This window comes from Camelus ferus, chromosome 14 (genome assembly GCF_009834535.1).
Source record: "Camelus ferus isolate YT-003-E chromosome 14, BCGSAC_Cfer_1.0, whole genome shotgun sequence".
NCBI lineage: Eukaryota > Metazoa > Chordata > Mammalia > Artiodactyla > Camelidae > Camelus > Camelus ferus.
The window spans coordinates 26,636,179-26,658,088 of record NC_045709.1 but is presented as its reverse complement, the minus strand read 5'-3'; the positions used below and the strand labels follow the sequence as shown (position 1 = coordinate 26,658,088).

At 58.6% G+C, this 21,910-nt stretch overlaps 1 protein-coding gene and 1 long non-coding RNA gene across 2 annotated transcripts in view; one reads left to right on the top strand and one right to left on the bottom strand.

The window, feature by feature from the left end:
- Window positions 1-21,910, top strand: part of COL4A2 (collagen type IV alpha 2 chain) — a 162,411-nt gene that overhangs the window by 134,433 nt on the left and 6,068 nt on the right. The window contains 20 exon segments of the mRNA XM_032496660.1: window positions 250-309; window positions 1,831-1,887; window positions 2,655-2,762; window positions 5,477-5,698; window positions 7,131-7,292; window positions 9,103-9,273; window positions 9,934-10,077; window positions 11,413-11,535; window positions 11,770-11,951; window positions 13,833-13,896; window positions 14,086-14,160; window positions 15,989-16,096; window positions 16,755-16,862; window positions 17,582-17,653; window positions 19,051-19,176; window positions 19,920-20,036; window positions 20,572-20,733; window positions 20,852-20,950; window positions 21,188-21,334; window positions 21,489-21,605. Coding sequence (XP_032352551.1) covers window positions 250-309; window positions 1,831-1,887; window positions 2,655-2,762; window positions 5,477-5,698; window positions 7,131-7,292; window positions 9,103-9,273; window positions 9,934-10,077; window positions 11,413-11,535; window positions 11,770-11,951; window positions 13,833-13,896; window positions 14,086-14,160; window positions 15,989-16,096; window positions 16,755-16,862; window positions 17,582-17,653; window positions 19,051-19,176; window positions 19,920-20,036; window positions 20,572-20,733; window positions 20,852-20,950; window positions 21,188-21,334; window positions 21,489-21,605 — 2,424 coding nt within the window.
- Window positions 16,717-20,675, bottom strand: LOC116668629. Its single transcript, XR_004325859.1, has 3 exons — window positions 20,545-20,675; window positions 17,873-17,879; window positions 16,717-16,731 (listed from the first exon to the last, which is right to left on the bottom strand). It is a non-coding gene; the product is annotated as an uncharacterized LOC116668629 (long non-coding RNA).

Sequence of the window (21,910 nt, the reverse complement as noted above, 5' to 3'; positions counted from 1 at the left end):
GCCATCGGTTCTCAGCACATCCAAGCGACACCCAGCCGCGGGGTTTTCTGGACCCATTGCAGCCTCCTCCCACCAGTTGGAACACGGGGCCTCTCCTCTGTGCTGGACTCACAGAGGCTGAGCACGGAAGTTCAGCAGTGGGCCTCTGATTCCCTGCCCGTCCCAGCCTCCCCACCCCACACTCAGGACACGCCAGTCACCTCCCGTTGTCACACAGTCGCCTCACTCTGTCCCTGTGTCTTGCGCCAGATTGTGATACAGGTGTGAAAAGGCCCATCGGAGCAGACGGACAGGAGACCATCCAGCCAGGTACTGCGATCCCCGCCAGGTGGCCTTAGAGCTCTCGGGGTGTGGGGTGTGGGCTCATGAGGAACAGGTGTGAGCCCTGGCCGTGGGCGTGGAGCTGCCGCCAGAAACACAAACACGTGCGGCCCTGGGGCTGCGCTCCATCTGCCTCAGCTCGGAATTAACGGCAGGGCAGACGTGAGAACCATTGGGTCACCAAGGTGTCCCCACGGCACAAAGCGTCAGCTCGTAACGTCGGTGAGAACTCCGCAGATAAGTGCGTTCATACCGAAAGCACGTCTCTGTGTGGGTGAAGGGCAGCTGTGAATTGCTTGCTTGTTTGCAGGGTGAGGACTGAGTCCAGGTGTCTGTGAGAAGTCTGGTCCAGCGAGAGATGAACGCTGGGAGGGGCAGGGCTGAGGATGAGGACACGGTGCAGGTGACCTGGACTTAGTGAGGGACTAAGAGGAGAGGGACCATCCAGAAGTTGGCCCGGCTGCCATCGGACAGGCGATGTCTCCAGCCAGGGTGGACTTGGACATGGAGGTGGGGGGCCCAGGAGAGCCCTGAGTCCAGGACAGGAGGGGACGCAGGATCCACGATCAGGATTTTGGGGAGTGGAGCAGAGAGGATGAGTTTGGCGGAGGTGAAGGGGCCAGCAGCACATCTGGATGGCAGCAGCTCCCAAGTGACAGTTGAGAGTTTGGGCAAAACTCTCCAGATGAAGGCCAGGATTGGAAGCAGCACCAGAATCCAGGGTCCCCTGCATGCGTGCGGGAACGGGCCAGGCGCTCAGGGCGGGGGATGCAGAGCAGGGATGGTGACGCGGGGCTTGCAGAGAGCTGGTGTGAGGCTCTGTGGGCCTGAGGCAGGGCCCCCGGGCCACGGCCAGGCTCCTTCCTTTTACGACCTGTGCTGGGCTCTGCACCCAGACCCCTCGGATGACAGAGGTGGCCAAAGCCCCTGTTTGGCCATTGTCTAGCCAAGATAGGAGCCCTCCCAAGTCACAGGCAGACAGACCAGGGACATCCCCAAGAACTGCTGGGCCTGCTTCCCCCCCCCCCCCCCCGCACGGTGTCACCAGCCACAAGTGGCTGCCACGGGGTTTCCTTCTGCACCGCTCACAGCAGGGAGTTACTATGGCTAATTCCGAAAGTAGCCAGCGTCACAAAGGAGAAGTCAAAGAATTCCTTTTGAAATCAGAAGCCTCCTCTGTCCCAGGGGTGCATTTCCAGCCAAGGAAAGGGATTCACTCGGACTGACAGGGATGGGTGGCGGCTGTGCGTGGTGTTGCCCTCAGTGAGGGGGGACCTCAGCCAGCACGGCGCCCAGTCTCATTTGCGTTTCATATGAATTTCTGACTTGGTCACACAATGAAGTTAAACTTCTAATCCCATCGGCATCAAGGTTCATCGAGTCGTTAGATCACCCTGATCGTAAGATGGCAGCTGCTTTCTGTGGCTGTTGCTCTGGACCTTGGCAACACCTGAAGCCGCGGGGCTCGGTGTCGAAGGCGGCTACAGCTCTCCCTTTCTCTCCTCCCAGGTTGCGTCGGAGGGCCCAAGGGATCGCCAGGCCTGCCGGGCCCCCCAGGCGCCCCAGGTAAGGAAGGGCACCTCCAGCCTCTCTCTGCGCGTCTGCACCACCCCCTCCCCTCTGCTCGCCTTCCTCTGCCCCCATGTGGCCCTGCCCAGACGTCGCTGTGTTCTCAGTACCCCACTGCACACTGGCAGCTTCCTTAGGAAGCCGACTTCCTCTTGTCACTAGGAGTCAGTGGCGACTGAACCCCAGGCTAAGAGAGAGGGTCCCTGCCACACAGAACTCAAGCCTCAGCTCCGGCCCGACCTGGTGGCCAGAGACAAAGGCGCCTCTTTAAGGCTGGGACAGGACAGCTAGCTCTGTGCTTTTATCCCTTTGTGTCCCAGGGTTATGGGAAGAGGATCCACGCTGGGGGATTATTTCTTTGGGGTTTTGAGTGAGACGAACACAGATCATTGGGGCTGGGGTTTGTCCACACAATCGTGGGGGAGACGGACACTCAGTTTCCCGGGTAGACGGACACTTAGTTTCCCGGGTAGACGGACACTTAGTTGCTGGCGTAGACGGACACTCAGTTTCCCGGGTAGACGGACTCTTAGTTGCTGGTGTAGACAGGACACTTAGTTTCCGGTGCAGACTGACCCTTGGCCGAGCTGGTCGTCCCTTGGCTGTCACAGGTACTGTTTCAGAGTTGACGTCCCCCAGCCTCATCACTTCCTGGTTTCATAGACACTGTGTTAAGTCCGGCGTGGACTTGACCCTCTCCTGCTCACGTCCTGCAGGGCTTGCCTCATGGGGCTCTGACCGTGTCTTGGTTTTGGGCTGTTTAGGTGTCAAAGGCCTCAGAGGGATTCCAGGATTGTCAGGAGCTGACGGATCACCAGGGCTCAAGGGTCTCCCAGGAGACCCGGGCCGGGAGGGATTCCCAGGACCCCCAGGTGAGTTGGGGTGGGACGCCCCGGCCCCCTAGATTTGGGAGGTGACTGTGTGATCGGGGTGCCCAGCACTAGTGCTGTTTAACGCTTAGAAACTGTTTCGACAAACGCTTGGTGACGGCTTCTGTTCTCGTCCTTGGGAAATTAAAAAACGACCTCTTCCTCACTGACGTCGTGCCAGCAGAAGAAACTTACAGATCTTGCAGGACAAGGGGACAGGGCGCAGAGGGGTTTTCCCCTGGCCGGTATGGAACATTCTAAGGGTGCACGATGTCGCCCTCTCCTGGGCTTGTCGTTTCGGCTCATCGTCCAGTCCTGGGCTGCTGCTCGCACACGTGGTGCCACACAGAGCACCTGTGGTTTTGCGGGTCACAGTACCGCCTGCCCGCGCCACAGTCTGCAGCTCGTCTGAGTGAACAGTTTGAACCATTCCATCTACATTTGACGCAGCAAAGAATCATGAAAACCATTTAGGGACTAAAAGAGCTGAATCCTTTTAGCTCCATGTGGAGGAAAATGAACGTGTTTCCAGGAGTGAACTGTGGTGAGAGGTCGGGAGTACCTGCCTGGGGGCCTGCGTGTTCTAGAACCTGGCTCAGTGGCCTCAGACCCAGGTGCCCCTCTGTGGCGCCGGCCGGGGCGCTGCGCCGGGGGCGTGGCCGTGCTGCCGGTGCGCAGAGGCCCGGGCGCTGGGGAACCGCGTTACCTAGACAAAGCCGTGGAAGTCACCAAGGCCACCCAAGCCGGACGTCTCCCACCAGGTCCCGGCCACGTGCTCTCCCAGCCTCTGCTGGAGTCACTCCTGCCGCCGGCACCTGTGGAACACTGACTCTCTCTCACTGCTGGGAAGTCCTTGCTCGGCTGGGGTGAAGTCTGCCTCCTCCGAGGCTGTTCGCTGGTTGTTCCTTGAGCCAGCGGTTCTCTTCATAACCGGGCCTCACAGGACACCCGGGACCCGGCCACGTTCCCCACGGACATCTCGTGAACGGGCAGAGCCGACCCCAGGAATGCGAACTTTCTCTTTCTGGCATAACCTCCGTGCCCTCAGCATTCTGACCACCCCTCCATGATTGCCCTCCAGCTTGTCAGCATTCCTTTCAAACTCAGCTCCAGAAACTAAATGGAACACTCCGGACTGCCACACAGAACAGCAGGCTCCGTAGATTTAGCCCCGAGCAAATGTTTTCAGCAAAGATGTATCCCGTTTTACCGGCAGTTGGTTGAATCCTCAACGTTTGACTTTGCGTTGGCCCCTGGGTCCGGTGCTCCAGCCCACAGAGGCTGCTGCAGACCTCGAAGCTGGTGCCTTTCGTGCTGGTGCCTCTTCGTGGTTTGCAAAGTCAGGAGGCATGGTCCCTGGGTCTTTTATCAAGCCTTTGGAGAGAAGCGAAGGAAAGTGTTTCTGCCCACACACCAGAGGCTCAGATGGTACCACTCTGCTGCCACGCTAGGGGGTTTAGAAGTTACAGCTCTGTCGCTTTGGTGATATCACAGATCCTGAAGTTAAGTGTGAATTGTTTTGAGAAGATGCTAATTTGTTAAAACCTCCTGGCTTTGAATAAGAAGGGTGAGTCGTAATCTTAGAATGTGATGCCCAGCCAAGCAGACTTGAACTGCCTGGAGTGAGAAAGGAGGCTGTGTGCTGTCATCAGAGGATCTGGGCAGGCCACCAGGTGTAGAGAGCCTGTTGTGCAGTGAAGTGTAGCCCCCGAGTGAAGCGGGAGGTTGGGGAGACCAGAGGGAAGGCGCAAACGAGGAACTGAGCTTCCAGGCTCGAAACACACATCCCTTTTTATGGGGATGGAATGTGCCGGATGCTCCCACCACCACATGTGGAAGAAAATGAAAGCCCCACCTTCAAAGATGGCAAAACCCAGAGGGAGTCCATTCCAGAGAGAAGGTCCACGTGCAGAGTGAAGCCCACTGTTCCCGTGAGCAGATTCATCATTTCCACGAAAGCCCGCTCCTCCTGTGCGGAAGTCACGTGGTCCAGCTGATCAGTACTCGGGTTAGCCTTGTTCCGTGTTCCCGACACGGCTGCCACGGTCAGCCCGCTGTCCCGGGAGGTGGCAGCTTTCCGTCAGGCTCACCCACGGGTCGGGGGGAGGGCTCTGTGCTTCCCACACCCCCACCTGCAGCCGTGGCTGCAGTGACCTCGGAGGCTTCCCGTTGGACCGACGTGTGACTGTCACTCTTGCAGTTCAGTCTGAGGTCACATCGCGGGGAGGGCCTGAGCGGGGATGTGGTGTGGTGAGGCCATAGCCCACGCATCCAGGAAAGTCACAACTCTCCCAGCATGTGGCCACGCGGGCCTCCGCCTGGACATGGCAGGTGGCAGGAGGCAATAGGGGTGTCGAGTCCCCTTCAGAGCATCTCTGAACTGACTGATGACCAGGGGTTTAGTGGCAGGGAGAGTTACGGGGGCAGAGTTTGGGCTCTGAGGGTCTGGTTGTCCTGGCCTGCTGGGCTCTGCCTGCACACACAGCCTGGAAGCTCCTCTCTGGGATTGTTTGCACAACACAGGGTCCTGTGAATGACGAAGATTTAAGCTCAGAGGCCGTGTCCACCTTGGCCAGATCGTAGGGCTGGGGCCAGACGGCGGGGGGCGGCCAGCGGCGGGCCAGGGCTCAAGCTGGCCGCCTCCTGCCTCTTGCTCCGACCTTAGAACGCCGTGACGCCGCCCTCCGGTGACGGGGATGACTTGTGTTTCCCTGCAGGGTTCGTGGGGCCCCGAGGATCCAAAGGCGCAGTAGGCCCCCCTGGCCTGGATGGGGCCGCAGGTCCCTCGGGCCTGCCAGGGCCGGTCGGGCCCCCGGGGGACAGGGGCCTTCCTGGAGAAGTCCTGGGGGCCCAGCCCGGGCCCCGGGGAGACGCTGGACTGCCTGGACACCCTGGACTGAGAGGTCCTCCGGGAGAGAGAGGCCTGCCTGGATTCCGGGGTAAGTCGCCATGGCAGGAAGGGGGGGGGGGCGCACGCGCTGCACCGCAGCTCCCGAGGGAGGGCCAGAAAGCCCTCCTGAGATCAGGTGAGAACCGCGTGGCACGAGTCCTGCCTCTCCTCCTAGTGCCAGCGTTCCCTCATGGCGAGTTAGGACGGTGACCCCCTGGCCGTGTTTACCCTCCGTGGCCAGGGCAGGACGGCCCCTGTAGCTCCTCTCCGAGTGCAGATTAATAACTGACCCGCTTTCTCCCCCAGTTGGTGTGAGTCCCCGTGTGCGCGGCTGGTATGGAGGAGAGAGGACCTGGCCGTGCTCAGTGAGGGCCTGAGAGGAAGACAGAGACGATCTGGGGTGCAGCTTAATCTGTGGGTGTGAAACTGATGGGTTTAAAAGACGTAGTGTTCACAACATCACCGACGGACGTTCGGCCGAGGGGGAATGTGCCCATTGTTTGGCGAGTGAGTGAGGCACCCAAGGCTTTGTGTATTCGACACGGGCACTTGGAACCCAGAACACTGGCTTTAACGAGCTCGCATCACTCAAGCGCAGGCTGGGAGACGGCCGGGCCGCCTGGGTCCCCATCAGAGACACACCAGCTCTTACGTGTGGACTGTTGTCGTCAGTCCCAGCCGCCCGGCCCAGGCAGGCGGGCTCCTGTGGTGCAGGAAGCGGGCATCCCTCCCCCAGCTGCCATCAGTCCAGCAGGCGTCCTTCCTGCGAGATCCGAGGGGGACGCAGCCTGGGTCTCGGCGGGCAGGGGGACGCCCCACGCTCCGGAGCGGGGGTCCGCGTGTCCCGCCGGTCTCGCCCCCGTGCGATTGTGACGTCCCTGCCCGAGCTCTCTCACAGGAGGGTGCTCAGGGTGGATTCCTTCCCGCGACTTCAAGACGTGGGAGCACAGAGCGCAGGCAGCGCGGGGCCCCTCCCCGCCCGGGGAGGCTCCCCACCTTCAGAGGTTCAGGCAGAATAGTGGGTTCGGTGAAAGCTCCGACTTCCGAAGCGCCCGTTTTAAGGAGCTGGTTCCGTGTCTGTGCGGCCACGCCTGGCAAGAAGTGCGGAAAGACGGGTGTTACTCACCAGCTACTTAACATGCTCGTGAAGAGCGTTTTGCAGTGCGGCCAAATGCTCAAAATACAGTATCCAGTGAAAAAATCTAAATTAAAATTGCGCTCCAGGCGAGCCGTCAGTTTGGCAGATACCTATTTCTCTGTGTATTTATGTGAACAGGAGAACTGCCGGCAGGAACTATGCTCCGATGCTAGCAATTCTCCGGGTGAGAGTACGAGTCACTTCAATCTCGTCCCCTGCACGTCCTGCCTTTTCCAGGCTTCCTATGGCCCCGAGCACCTGCTGTCACAGGCCAGGTCTGAGGAGGCAGGCGCTGCAGTGCGCTGCGGGGTGGGCCTCACGGCTCTCGTCTCGATTCCTGCAGGGAGCCAGGGGATGCCGGGGACGCCGGGCCTGAAGGGTCAGCCAGGCTTCCCAGGACCGTCGGGCCAGCCGGGCCTGCCCGGGCCGCCAGGACAGCATGGCTTCCCAGGAGCTCCTGGCCGGGAAGGGCCCTTGGGGCCGCCGGGCACCCCTGGCTTCGGAGGTAAGGACCCACCCCACTGGAGGGCTCTCTGCTGTGCTCCAAGGGCCGCAGGGCTTCTGGACACACCACACACGGCGTGGCTTAAACAGCAGAAACTGACTCTCGACACATCAAGGTGTGGGCAGGGCTGGTTCTCCTGAGGCCTCTCTCCTCGTCGTGAGATGGCAGTCTCCTCCGTGTCCTCGCGTGGCCGTTCCTCTGTGTGTGTCTGCGTCCTGATCTCCTCTTCTTATAAAGACCCCTGTCCCGCTGGGTCAGGACCCACTCTCATGACCTTGCCTTAATGAGCTTGAGGCCCTCTTTCAAGGCCCAGCTCCAGGTGCAGTCACACCACGAGGTCCTGGGCTGGGGGTGTCAGCATGTGCACTCGGCAGGGACACAGCTCACGTCCTGACAGGTTCCAGAGACAAGACATGTACCTCAGCAAACGAGGCGAGTTCAGGCTTCGGAGGCGCCGCCGGTGCTTCGCTCCTGCTGTATGCGCTGGGCGCCTAGCTAAGATTTCATTAGGAAAAAGGAGAGATTCCCGCTGTAAAAGCTCAGAAACCTGCTCTGCTTTGAAGAGGTGGCATTGTTCCCTGAAACTGGAAGATGTGGGGAAGAAAAGAGGACGCCTCCTTCAGGAAACCCATGGGGCGAGGTGGGGTGGGGCTGGGGGGGGGGACAGGAAGCACGGGGACGACACGGTGGGTGCTGGCTCGCTGGAGCCCTTGCAGGGAGGACGTCAGGGGTCCAGCTGTCCATCAGGCACCGTCCAGGGGACCCTGGGCTCTCCTTTGCCGTGAGCAGGTGACAGGCTTTGTCCGGGACCATAGCCAGTTCACACTAGGGAGCACCGTGCCGCACGTAGATCAGACGTAAGCCAGACGCTCACCCAGGAGTGGCCTCAGCTGTGGTGGCACCAGATCCCCAGGCAACGTGCTACCCACGGGTTTACAGTAACGGGAACCCCGGGCAGGAGGTTGGGGCCTTCTGGGTCAGCGCTCAAGGCCTTGCCTGTTCCTGGGCGCAGAGCATCAGGTGAACGCAGTGTCATGTGGTGTGTATAGACCTGCCGCCAAAGCCCTGCCCTGATGGCGCCCTCGGTTCGGGTGGGGACAGAATGACCCGTGTAAAGGCTTGTGTTTGGCTGGGGCAAGCAGCAGAGTGACCGGACCACGGGGCCCCATGTTTCAGAGGGCAGGGTAGCTGGGCAGGCTAGGACAGTCTTGGGAGGAGCAGATGAGGGAAGCCAGGTGTGGACAATGGGCAGGACTGGAATGAGGTCCTTCCTAGAGGAACAGCCTGAGGAAACTGGCTGGGGGGAGGTGGGGCCAGTATTCAGAAGGCGAGGAAGCCACTGAGAGGTTTGAACTGGGGCGGGGAGAAGGCTGGAGCTTTGCAGGGAGGCTAGCTGTGGATGCCCTAATGGGTAATGGGCAGGTGCGCAACTCCTCCAGAACTTAGTTCCCAGAGCCAGCGGTGTCAGGAGGGCGGGCGTCCGCGTGGGGCCTCAGCCATCCCAGCGCCATAGCTATGCGCCTGGGGTTCCAAGGCACGAGGGCCTGAGCGGAGAAAGGCTGTTGGACTTGAGTCCCGCAGGCTGGCTGCCGGCTTTCGAGGACAGACCTCTTCAGAAAGGGCAGCCCTGTGGGTCTTCCGCATGCTCTGCTCACACCGTTAAAACTCACCTCTGTAGTCACACTTTCCATTGTCCCTCTAAGAGGTTTTTCTTAAAAGCTGTTATGATCAGTGTCTGTAAAGTACCGTCAGAGGCGCTGTCTCTGGCTGGTTTGTTCATCCTGTCTTATTTTCCTTCCCTTATTGGCAGGTCTGCCTGGAGACAGAGGGGACCCAGGGGACACAGGCTTCCCTGGCCCTGTGGGCATGAAGGGTGAACCCGGTGATAGAGGTACCCCTGGTCTGCTGGGCCAGACGGGTCATCCTGGAAACCCTGGATTTAAAGGAATGGCCGGAATGCCTGGTGCCCCGGGACCAAAAGGTGACTACAGAGCAGGACCCTGGAATTTCCCTGTGGGGTGCAGTGGGGTGGCCCAGAGGGAGGTGTCACAGGCCCTGGGACATGCTGACTGCTGCCCAGGCTGGCTCTGACCGCTGTGCCCCAAAAGGCCAGTTTATTAGCTGACCACAAGAGAGAGACTGTCTGAGGAGCAGGACTCACTGTCTGTGGGGGGGAATTCGGGGACGGGCTCCAGGAGATGGGAGTCAGCTCCGGAGGCTGGCTGGTCCAGCACAGGCTTTACCTGCTCACAGACGAGGCCAGCCTGACCGGCGCGGGGCCCTCCACCCCTGGACTGGCTGGAGATGCCGTGCTCTGCTCTTCTGGGGCCCTTTGCCAGATTTCCACGCGGGGTGCAGGGTCAGCACCCCATTAGCTCCCGGTGCCCCTCCCCAGCCTGGTGGAAAGACCACAGAACCCGGGGACGTCTGGTTTCCTCGTGTCTCTCCGCCCGCATGGGCCCTGCATTCTGTTTCCAACAGCCAGACGGCAGACAGGCTGACCAGCCCGTTAGGAATCGCTGTCCCGGAAACCGTCTTTAGGTTAAGCTTCTTGGCGTCTTCTCACACCAGCCACAAAGTGGGGCTATGGCAGCTTGGTTTGTGCACGCCTGACCCCACACTTTTCTCCATCCCTCTGAAGGCGGTAGAGGTTCACCCGGGATGGACGGTTTCCAAGGCATGCTCGGGCTCAAGGGGAGACCCGGGCTCCCGGGGAGCAAAGGAGAGGCCGGATTTTTTGGAATTCCAGGGCTGAAGGGCCTGGCTGGCGAGCCGGGCGTGAAAGGTACGTCACGTCTCGGCAGGGTGGAGGCTGACTTCCCTGGGGGCCTGATGCTGCTCGGAACAGTATCCCAGGAGCCCAGACACACATACGATTACAGAAGAAACAAGCTAAACCAGAGGGCTGCATCCCAGCCTCCGCACATTGGCCGTGCACTGAGGCAGTGACCCTAACCGAGGGGAACCTTTGAGAACAAAAATGATGCAGCACTGAGATCCGAAAGGGTCACAGAGCCACGTGCCCCAGCGAGGGCTCCGTGTGAGCTCCAGGAGGTGAGGCCAGGTGAAAAGCAGAGGGTAAATTCTGCAGGACCAGAGCGCTGATGGACAAAGGAGGTACAGGTCATCGGGAGGACAGACACCCTCCTGCAAAGTGATCGTGACCCCCGGAAGAGAGGCTGGTTCGAGCCCTGGCCTGGGCGGGAGTCCCACCCCCCAACATGGGAGGCTCCTGATCAGGAAGGGTGTTACCTTCAAGTCACATTTTCATGATGTCAGTTCAGACACCTTTGTTCTGAAAGTATCTCCGTGGTCTCTAAAAACTTGAACCACTCATAACGCATGTCCATGGGGATGCAGAGACAAGGAAACCCTCAGGCCTGCCGCTGGGAATGTAGAATAGTGTGGCCGGGCTGGAACAGGTTGGCAGTTCCTTAGAAAGGTAAACTCAGGGTTGCCCAGCAGATCTGCTCCTACGTGTGCACCTGAGAGAACTGAAAACACACATGTCCATGCAAAACCCCTTACATGGGTTTCATAGCAGCATGATTCGTAATAGTCAAAAATAGAAACACCTATGATGGACAAGTGAAATACAGCATAGCCATGTGAGGGAATATTACTCATCAGTGTAAAAGAGGTGGGTTCAGATACATGCTATGACGGGGATGACACTTGAAAACAGTAGGCCATCTGTTGTCTGCCTCTGTCTGTACAAAGTGTCCAGAATAAGCCGATCTACAGAGGCAGGAAGTGGGCGAGTGGTTTCTGCTCCTGGAGGGGGATGGTAGGGGTAACTGCTGACAGGCACAGGGTTCTCTTGGGGTGATGGAAGTGTCCTGAGGTCAGTAGTGGTTGGGGAGCAGGCCCCTCTGTCCGAGAAGCCCTGTGTCCCCACACCCTCGCCTAGAGAAGGGCCGGGGAGAAGACGGATGTTTCCATCCCCTTGGGCTCTCGGAGCACCATCCCCAGCTCGCAGCATCAGGGGAGCCGTGCCGCCCATGATCCAGCCCCTCAGAACTGGGGCTTGGAGGGCAGCAGTGGCCAAGAGGCCTCTCCACCTGGATTTTTCTACCTGGTCCAGAGGTCAAGGGAATGACTGCATTCTGTTCCCTCCCAGGCAGCCGTGGGGACCCTGGCCCCCCAGGACCACCTCCCATCATACAGCCGGGAATGAAAGACATTAAAGGAGAGAAAGGAGATGAAGGCCCCATGGGACTGAAAGGGTACCTGGGCTTGAAAGGTGAGGCCCTGCCTGACCTCAGAGCTGTCGGACCTGGGGTCCCCCCCCCCCCGCAGTCTGAGGGAGCAGCAGAGACGCCCCTGCACTCATGCCAGCCTCCCGGACTGCAGCCCTCCCGACACCCTGATGTCTGCCCCTGGGCAGCCTGGCTTTCCTGTTTGAAGGCTGCAGCTCTGGGGCCTGGGGGGGGAAGAGCAGGGTTCCCCCAGAGCTTCACACTCGGCCTTCCTGCAGGCGTACCAGGAATGCCGGGGATCCCCGGGCTGTCAGGAGCCCCTGGGTTGCCGGGGAAACCAGGCTACATCAAAGGAGTCAAAGGAGACACCGGAGTCCCCGGCGTGCCCGGGTCACCAGGATTCCCCGGCGTGCCCGGCCCCCCCGGAATCTCAGGGTTTCCGGGGTTCACGGGCAGCAGGGTAAGTCCTGTCCCCACAGCTGCTGGAGACTGAGGCCCTGATGCTGAGGCACCACGGGCAGGGCATCCGGCCTGGGTGTTCTCCTTTCTTCACTCAAGACGCAGCTTTGAGCACTTGCTACGTTGTCATGGTGACAGCGGGGCACCTGGCCCCCGGGTGGGGCCCTCTTCGCTCCGCGCCCCTGTCCTGTCTGTGCGATGCAGGGGAGATTTTGAGTGCAGTGGAGGTGTGCAGGTAACATGCACAGAGTGGCTCTCCATCCCTGCTGTTCACGGAGTTCTCCTTACCCTCTTCCATCTGAAGGTATCACGTACGCACTCGTGGTCCTCGGCCGTGGCGCCCGACGTGCTGTGGCGCTCACGGCACGACAGCACGTCCTGGGCAGGTCGGTGAACCTTAGCCACAGGCCCCGGCCTGGCCTCTGCCCAGCCCACCTGTGCACACGGTGCCCTCGGAACTCTTCAGGGGTCTCCCTTCCCTCACTCCTCCAGTCTCTAGCCTGTGGGACCTCATAGCCAGTCTGTGCAGCTAGTCAGGTCACTGAAAAAAGAAAGATGCACGTGTCTGCCGAAGGACACAAACAAGCTTCGCGGAAGCTTTTTTGACAACAGCCAAAAACTGGGACAGAGCCCACATGCCCACGCACAGGAGAAAGTAAACAAGCATGGTCGATCCAGGCCGGGGCCAGTCCGCAGCAGCAAAGAGGGAGTTACTGATAAACGCGGCAGCCCGAGTGAGTCTCACAGGCTTTGTGTTGAGCAAAATGAACCGCAAACAGGAAGTGCGCGTGACTGCACTTTGCGACACTGAAGAGCTGACGAGACCATTGGATAGAGGTGATCAGCAGAGTGGCTGCCTTAGGCAGGGTGGTTAACTCGGGAGGGGCACAAAGGAACTTTCTAGAGTGCTGAAACGTCCAGCATCTTTCTCTGGGTGGCATGCGAGTAAAAATTAACCGCGCATTCAAGATGAGTGCACCACGCTGTATGTAAGTTATGCCCCTGCCGAGCGAGCTTCGAGAGGGAAGAGCAGGTGGTTGTCTAAGCAAGGACGCGGGTTCTGACTCACCCTCCCCACGCCTCCCGCACAACGGAGCTTCCATCGTGATTCAGAGATTAGAGTTAAGCTGTGCTAGGAGGGGTAATGGCATGGATGCTGGGGGGCTGCCACCCCAGGTTGGTGCTAACGTGGAGAGTTGGGGGGTCCAGGCGGCCCAGAACTCCCTCCCACCCTCCCTCCGAGGAGGAAGCCCTTTGCAGAGGAAAGCCATGGCTTCTAAGTCACAGAACCACCCACGCATCATCCCAGTCAGTTATCAGCCCCCCACACCATTTTGGAAAAGTCTCTCTCTCTCCATGGACAGAGGTGCCCCACCATGTAACACAGAGAGCACATTCTGGAATCGCAGCCCAAGTCGATCCCCCAGTTCTGCCACTTACGAGCTGAGCGGCCTTGAGCAAATTACTGAACCTCTCTGTGCCTGCACGTCCTCATCTCTCAAACGGGATTTCATAGCACCCACCCGAAATGGGCTCTGGAGATGGTCCCCAGCACATGTACCTGGCGAGCCTGGCGGGAGGCAGGGCTCAGTCAGCCGCGGCTGCTACCACCACCGTCACGGCCAGCATCTGCGTCACTGATGTTGCTAATGTCAGGAAAGCCACCAAGCTTGCATCATTTTTACTACTTAACAATTAAATAAGACCAGGTACCCAAACCAGCCACTGTCTCACACCAAAAACTTAGGACTTTTCTAGAAAATGATGGCATCACAGACCTTGAGCGTTGGGTTTAGCACAACAGCCGCGTGTGCTAACCCTGCGGAATTACAAATGTCACGAACGGCGGCGTAAGGTGGCGTCATGTCTGACTTCGCTCTAGGGTGACAAGGGAGTTCCGGGGAGAGCTGGCCTTTACGGAGAGACTGGCCGCACCGGTGATTTCGGTGAGTGTTGCTCAGACAGTGAAAACGGGGCACGCGTGGTCCAGAGAGCGTTCTGGGCAGGGTGGTGACGCGAGACCCACGGATGCTGGGTAATAATTTGAAGCAAACTTACCGGGAGCACAGCCCAACGGAAGCTGCAGCACTAGCCCAGGAAGGCCCGCCCTCAGTCACCTTTCTTGCACCTAACAGGTGACATTGGAGACAGCATCGACTTACCAGGAAGCCCGGGTCTGAAGGGAGAACGGGGCATCGCTGGAGCACCAGGTACCCAAGTCTCTCCCCGACCCCCTTCACCTTCCACAGCCCTGACCCCTCGGTGTCGGCACTCGTGCGCCGGCTTGCCAGCCACACCGTTAGTCAGCAAGCCCGCGGGCGGACTTGGAGGGACGGGCTGAGGTCTCCAAGCCCAGCGTGCAAGGGAGACTCTGGGCTTTTTTTATTCTTATTTTTTATTGAAGTGTAGTCGGTTTACAACATTAGTTTCAGGTGTACAGCAAAGCAATTCAGTTATACGTATACATACTTTTTTTTCAGATTCTTTTTCATTATAGGTTATTACAAGAAATTGAATATAGTTCCCTGTGCTCTACAGTAGGTCCTTGTTGTTTATCTATTTTATATACGGTAGTGTGTACCTGTTAATCCCAAACTCCTAAGCTAGTCTCCCCGACTTTCTTCACTGGTAACCACAGTTTTCTATGTCCATGAGTCTATTTCTGATCTGTAAATAAAATTTGTATCTTTTTTTTTAGATTCCACATACAAGCGATGTCATATGATATTTGTCTTTCTCTGTCTGACTTACTTCACTTAGTATGATCATCTCTAGGTTCATCCATGTTGCCACAAATGACATTATTTCATTCTTTTTTATGGCTCAGTAGTAGTCCATTGTGTGTATATATACCACATCAGGAAGACTCAAACATCTCACATTCGACCAACTCCCCAGATTTCCCCGGCACAGCACACATTGGGAACCACTCAGATAAGAGCTCAGATCAGTGATGTATCGCTGCTAACCAAGTCAAATCCAAAATGTGGTGGCTCAGAGCATCCAGAGCTGGTGTTACCTTATGGTTTCTCAGGCCAGGAATTCAGGAGACAGGTAGTTCTTGTGAGATTCCGGCCATGTCATTGGCAGCGTCATCTGAAGGCTGGACTGGGCTGGACCATCTGCTTCCAGGAAGGCTCTGGTGGGAGGTCTCAGCCCCTCCCCACACAAACCTCCCCCTAGGCTGCTGAGTGTCCTCACGACGCAGCAGCTGGCTTCCTCCAGAGCAGGACAGAGTGATGGCAGTGATGAATTTTGTGACCTGGGTGCAAGGTGACACACTGCCATGTCCACGATGTCCTGGTGGTCATTCAAGTCAGCGCAGTGCAGTGGGAGAGGGGGCTGCACGAGGGAGTGATACCAGGACGTTGGGCCCCTGGGTGTAGCTTGGAGGCTGCTGACCACCAGCTCAGAGTGGGGAACTAGGTAAAAAATTAGTCGATACTCAGCCATAAAAAAGGGTGAAATAATGCCACGTGCAGCAGCGTGGATGGACCTAGAGATGATCACACTAAGTGAAGTAAGACAGAGAAGGTCAAATACCGTATGATAGCCCTTATATGTGGAATCTTTAAAAATGACACAAATGGACTTATTTACAAAACAGAAGTAGACTCACAGACATGGACAACAAACAAGATGACCAAAGAGGAAAGAGGCAGGAGGAGGGATAAATTAGGAGTCTGGGGTTAGCAGATACACACCACCATACATAACAGGTGAACAACAAGGACCTACCGTGCAGCACAGGCAGCTACATTCAACACTTTGTAATAAACTGTAATGGAAAGGAATCTGAAAAAGAATGTGTACACATGTAGGACTAACCCGCCATGCTGTACACCTGAAACCAACACGACATTGTACATCAGCTGTACCTCAATGAAAAAATAGCAGAGGGAGGAGCACGTCTGGCCCTCCGCCCCATGCACCGCAGGGGCACCAGAGGGAAGCCAGCGTCCCAGCTGGTGTCCCCGGGACCGCGGGCCCCAGTGACGCGGTGGCCGTGGTGTTCAAGCAGCGCTTCCATGGTTCCAGGTCTGAAGGGATTCTTCGGACAGAAAGGAACAGAGGGTGACGTCGGCTTTCCCGGGATCACAGGCCTGACAGGAGTCCAAGGCCCTCCCGGACTCAAAGGGCAAACAGGTAAAAGGCCGCCGTCACGTGGCCTTACTGGGCCAGCTGGACGGCGCAGCGCCCCATGGGGCTGGGCACGGCCGAACCCCAAACTCCAGGGGCCCAGAACAGGGGCGGCCGGTTCTGCCAGTCTGCGGGTCACCCGTGGTCACCCTAGGAAGCTTCCTCCCACCCGTCCTTCTACCCCGCTCAGCCCGGGGACCGACACCCAACCGGACGACTGGGTCCGTGCGGCCACACCTGTCTCCCTGTAAACGCCCAGACTCAGCTCTTTCCCGGCGCCCTTCGTGCACTTGAGCTGCAGAAATTCATGGGGGACCCGACTTAAATGGGTGAACTCTCTTGGTGCTTTTTTTCTGGCTGCTGTTCTGCCCTCCGTCCAGGATCTGTGAGCGCAGAGAGGCTGACCCTCCAGGGTCTCGGGGCTCTCCCAGACTTCTATTTGGACAACAGGATGAGAATTCGAACACACAGGCTGTCTGTTTGGCCAGGCTACACTGACCCCACGGGACTTGAGTGTGGGGGTCCAAGGCTATGGGCAGGGCATTCCCGGCTGGAAGGGAAACTGGCCCTTTCCCTGCGAAGCTCCTCTCCCAAGCGGGACCTGAACTGGAGGCCAAGAGACCTCAGGGTTCCTGTGTCCCCTTAAGGATGTGTTTGTCCCCAGGCTTCCCAGGACTGACAGGGCTGCAGGGGCCTCAGGGAGAGCCAGGCCGGGCCGGAGTGCCAGGCGCCAAGGGAGACTACGGCTGGCCAGGGACTCCAGGCTTACCAGGTAAAACCATTGCCCCTCTGCGGACACAAAGCAAACCCACAAAGAAGTGTTTACTCCCCGAAATGATTAACAAAAACCTGCCAAGAGGCCTTAGAGCCACTGTCGGTCAGCATGCAGGCAGTGCAGAGCCAAGACAGAGGGATGGATGTGAGGGTCCCTGCTGAGTGAGGTCTGGTGGAGCCCTCGGGGGTCCTGGGGGTTACTGGGCTTGGCCTGGACAGGGGTCAGTTCAGGGGACAGGCCCCCAGCTGCTCTCCTGCCCAGAGTTAAAGGGGTAGGCCCACCCCACATCCACACTCACCGCCCACATCACAGGAAGAGATGCCGCCGGTTTCCGTGTCCTACTTTAGAAAAGGCGATCTCAGAAATCCAGGGGGCGTGGAAATAGCACCAGGCTGTTGGTTCCAAGCTCCATTTTCACAAACCAAATACATTCAGTGACTCATGTGTCGGGAAGAGAAATGCACAGCCCGGCCAGTCCCCTTCTGGCTGTAACAAGTCTGTAACAGGGTTCTATGACAGCAGGTTTAAGCTGGCGGTTCTCCTGGGTGACACTGAAGTGACTGGTTTACATGTCACGGTATTTGCTGAACTGTTTCCTCACTGCCTGGCTTTTGAACCCACTGGGTGGGCAAGTGTATCCCAGAGACAGAAGCGTCTGATTATGTCAGGTGTCCCTCTCTGCTGTCCCCTGAAATAACCGTGAGGAACCCCCGCAGGTCTGCCCGGCATCCGAGGCATCAGCGGATTACACGGCCTGCCAGGCACCAAAGGCTTTCCAGGATCCCCAGGTACCAGGCCACGAGGTGGTGCTGGCAGAGGGGGAGGGGCAGGGTGGGCGGGGCTGGACTTGGAGGAGGGGAGGGGCTCCCCCAGGGTTGTGTGACCATCCGAAGCCACAGGGACTCAGGCCCTTCCCAAGGGGCTTAAACGACAGGCAGTGACTTCTCACAGCTCGGAGGCTGCAAGTGTGGGATCGGGTGCCAGTGCGGTGCACTTGGGGTGAGGACCCTCTTCCTGGCTTCTTGCCACGTCCTCACCCGGTAGAGATGAGAACAAGCTGTCCGGTGTCTCTTCTTACGAGAACACCAATCTCATCACAGGAGCCCCACCCTCATGGCCTTCCTTGACCCCAGTCATCTCCCAAAGACCCACCTCCAGACTCCACCACCCTGGGGATCAGGGCAACAATACATGGTTTTGGAAAAGATAGTTTGGTTCACAGCAATGGTAGACGGGGGTTTTGTTCTATAAGGAGAGGAAACGGACGCCTTGAAGAAGCCATTAGCAGTTGCTCTTAGAAACTATTCTCGCACTTTTTTTTCCCCTAAAGAGGATACAAAGCCCATTGTTTCCAAAACCCACCATCAGCCCCTTCTGGGATCTCCGAGGACCACTGCGTGTCAATCTGTTCCTCAAGGGGATGAAATCCCCTGTCTGCAGAAGGCCCCCACCACCACCCGTTACCCTCGTGCCCTCCAGGAAGCTGCCATGGTGTGTCTGGAAACCTCAGTGGCTTCTCTGAAACGTCTTTATTTTAAATGAGTTCCTTTCATCTTAAATCTTAGCGCCCTGTCTTTTCATTCTTTTTTTAAAATTTATTGATTGGACTCATATTTCTTGGGCTTATCATTAATATGTCTTTTTTTAAAAGACAGGTTTTACTGTTTTCTTTTCAAATTATGAATGTTATTCATGTTCTGTGGAGACATTTAAAATAACACTTTTTTTTTAATACACTTAAAAGAAAAAAATCACTGTAGTTCTAAATGGTCAAGTGACGCTGCTGTCTCTGGCCACCAACTGCTCTGCGCACCTGATGTGTGAGCAGAGCAGGTTTTAAATAGCATTTCCCTCTTAGCCCTAACTCGAGCCTGCCCATTGGGGCCCCAGCCAGGAGCCCAGAACCCTCAGCAGGTCCCAGCTCCAGGACCGTCAGCGTCTGGGAATACGGGCCTTTCCTGGGGGCACTGCAGTGCCCTCCTCTGTAAAGCGAGGGGATTCAGCTACAAACTCCAGGATCCCTTCCGAGTGGCAGATTCTGGGGCCCTGAGCCCACGTAGAAAGCTGACAGCTCGGCTGCTGCCTGGCTCTCTGTTTGAGTCTCCCTGGAGAGCGTCACTGTCCTTCCGCTCCTGACGGCCAACCCCTCAGGCTGAAGGCACTGCCTGTGTTAACCCTGCCACAGGTGCGGACGCCTACGGAGACCCCGGCTTCCCAGGTCCTGCGGGGGACAGGGGTGACTCAGGAGAGGCCAACGCCCTTCCAGGCCCTGCTGGCGCCCCGGGCCAGAAAGGGGAGCGTGGCACCCCAGGTGAGGCCGACACCCCAGCACCGGCACATGCAACCACACAGTCCGTGCGTCTGAGAGAGGAGAGGCGGGAGCAGGTGCAGGCGCCGGCTCTGCTGGGGAGAACTGCTTGTTGCAGACCTCTCGGCTGGTCTTCCATCGTTTACACTTCTCCGTAACGTGGATCTTAAACATCGGGGTTAGCTACTGACCACCTCCTTGTAGGAAAGAGAATATCGCGTTCTGTCCCCTCGGTGGCCCCCAGGGCACCTGGCACAGTGCCCTTCCATATCAGAGCTGGGCGCGTTGGATAAAGGAATAAATGCACCCGCATAGCCCCTGAGTTCAGCCCGCGTGACGGGCCTGGAGCATGGCGGGAACAAACCAGGGAGGGGTGGTCTCGGCTGCTGAGAATGAGGCCCACTTCCCACCCCCAGCCCAGCCCCCACTATCCGCCAGCAAACTGCTCCAGCAAACTGGGGGGAATACCCCTAGATTAAAGGTAACCAACACCTGGGAGCAGCATGCGTTCACAGTGCCAAGGGGTCATCCAGCCACCCTGACAGCCCAGAGTTTGTTTTCTGACAGCTGATACCCACCCCCCGTGCCTCGTTGGGACCGCGTAGCCCCGCCTCCCGGGCCCCACCCTGAGAGCCTGCAGTGGCCACCTTCCATCCCCGCCCTCCTTGGTTGTTCTGGGACATGGAGAGGAAACCGTAGGCAGAAGGTCGAGTGCTGATAATAAACAACTTCTTCTTCCCTGAAAGGGGAACGAGGCCCAGTTGGGAGTCCAGGACTTCAGGGATTTCCAGGCATCACGCCCCCTTCCAACATCTCTGGGTCACCGGGGGACACAGGAGCGCCCGGGATATTTGGCCTGGAAGGTGAGCAGGGCTCACACTGCTGTGTGCGGGGCTCTCGGGGGACAGGAGCCGTCATGCCTGATTGCTTTAGGGATGGCACACTTTGTTTCCCCCAGAGGACAGGATGCGGCATGAAATACGCCAGACACACAGGGACAAATCCTGCCTGATTCCTTGATAGGAGGAGCCTAGAGGAGTCAGACTCACAGGGACAGAGAGCAGGATGGTGGGGGCCAGAGCTGGGGGCGGGGTCAGGGGGAGGTAGTGTTCAATGGGCACAGAGCTTCAGTTGGGAAGATGAAATCGTTCAGAGAAAGATGGTGGGGATGGTCGCACAGCAGTATGAATGTATCTAGTGCTACTGAACTGTACACTTGAAAGTGGTGAAAATGGTCAATTTTATGTTATCTCTATTCTACACAATAAAAGACAAAGTTGCCCAGTGTTCCGAGCTTGCCAAAGCCCGTCCCTTACACGGGTGACTTTGCATCCAGCCTCGTGGCCATGACCACACCTCCTCCCTATACACTCTCCTGTCCTGGACTTGTGCCCACAGGTTACCGAGGCCCCCCCGGGCCACCGGGTCCTGCCGCTCTTCCTGGAAGCAAAGGAGAAGAGGGGAACACAGGAACCCCCGGAAACGCAGGGCCCAAAGGCTGGGGCGGGGACCCCGGGCCCCAGGGCCGGCCTGGTGTGTCCGGACTCCCCGGAGGAAAAGGTAATGGTCAGGGCCCCTGGGGAGGCTCCTTCTCTCGGGGAGGCTGGTGGCTTTGGGCCGAGGTGGCCGGAGCCCCTGCCCGGCCCTGCGTGTCCTCAGTGTGCTGCTTGTCCTGAAGGGCCCAGAGGTGAGCAGGGATTCATGGGAAACATAGGCGCCACCGGGAGTGTGGGTGACCGAGGCCCCAAGGGACCCAAAGGAGACCGAGGACGCCCAGGTAAGTGGCTGTCTCAGAGGGGACACGTCTGGGGCCACGGGGGCCTGGTAGGGGACAGCGACTGTTGGAAGGGAAGGCTCTGAGCGACTCTCGGGTGGGCTACCCGCCGCCCCATCTCCAGAGAGTGGTGGTTCAGGGAGCCCCAGGAGTAGTTCAACGAGAGCAGCACGGAGAAGAGGCCAGAGCAGGAGGGAGTGTGGCTCTCAGGCGCCGCCGCCCTCTCTCCTCCCTCTCCAGGTTCCCCTGGCGCTGTGGGGGCCCCAGGGATTGCAGGAATCCCCCAGAAGATTGCCGTCCAGCGGGGGCCAGTGGGTCCGCAGGGAAGGAGAGGCCTGCCGGGGGCTCCGGGGGAGATGGGGCCCCAGGGCCCCCCGGGAGAGCCAGGTAGGAGCCCCAGTGTGGTGCCGCCGGGGGAGGGGTCCTCTCCTATTTGCCTTGTTTTCACTTTTGTTCTCCTGCTGAGAAGCACCGCCGAGCCCCAGCGGTGCGAGCCCGCCCCTCTCCCGGGGCTCACGCGTGTCTCGTGGCCACCGTGCAGGTTTCCGTGGGGCTCCGGGGAAGGCCGGGCCCCAGGGAAGAGGCGGTGTGTCGGCCGTTCCCGGATTCCGAGGAGACCAGGGGCCCATAGGGCAGCAGGGGCCCATTGGCCAGGAAGGTGAGTGACGGGCAAGGAAAGGGGGCAGAGGGCAGGGAGTTCCTCCAGATCCCGCCGTGGGTCTGAGACGAGGACCGGGTGTGCGGGAGGGGAGCGGGGAGCCCGAGATGAGCAGAGAGGAGGGGCTGCCCCACCCGGCTCTGCTTCCCCAGCCCAGCTCATGGGGCCCGCTGCAGCTCAGTATACCTGCGTCCGCCCCTGACACCTGCAGCTGGCACCGAGTGCCCCAGACAGGCCAGCTTCCTTCCTTCCCCTGAGACACCTGCAAGGTGCCTCAGATCAGGAAGCAATCAACATATGTCAGG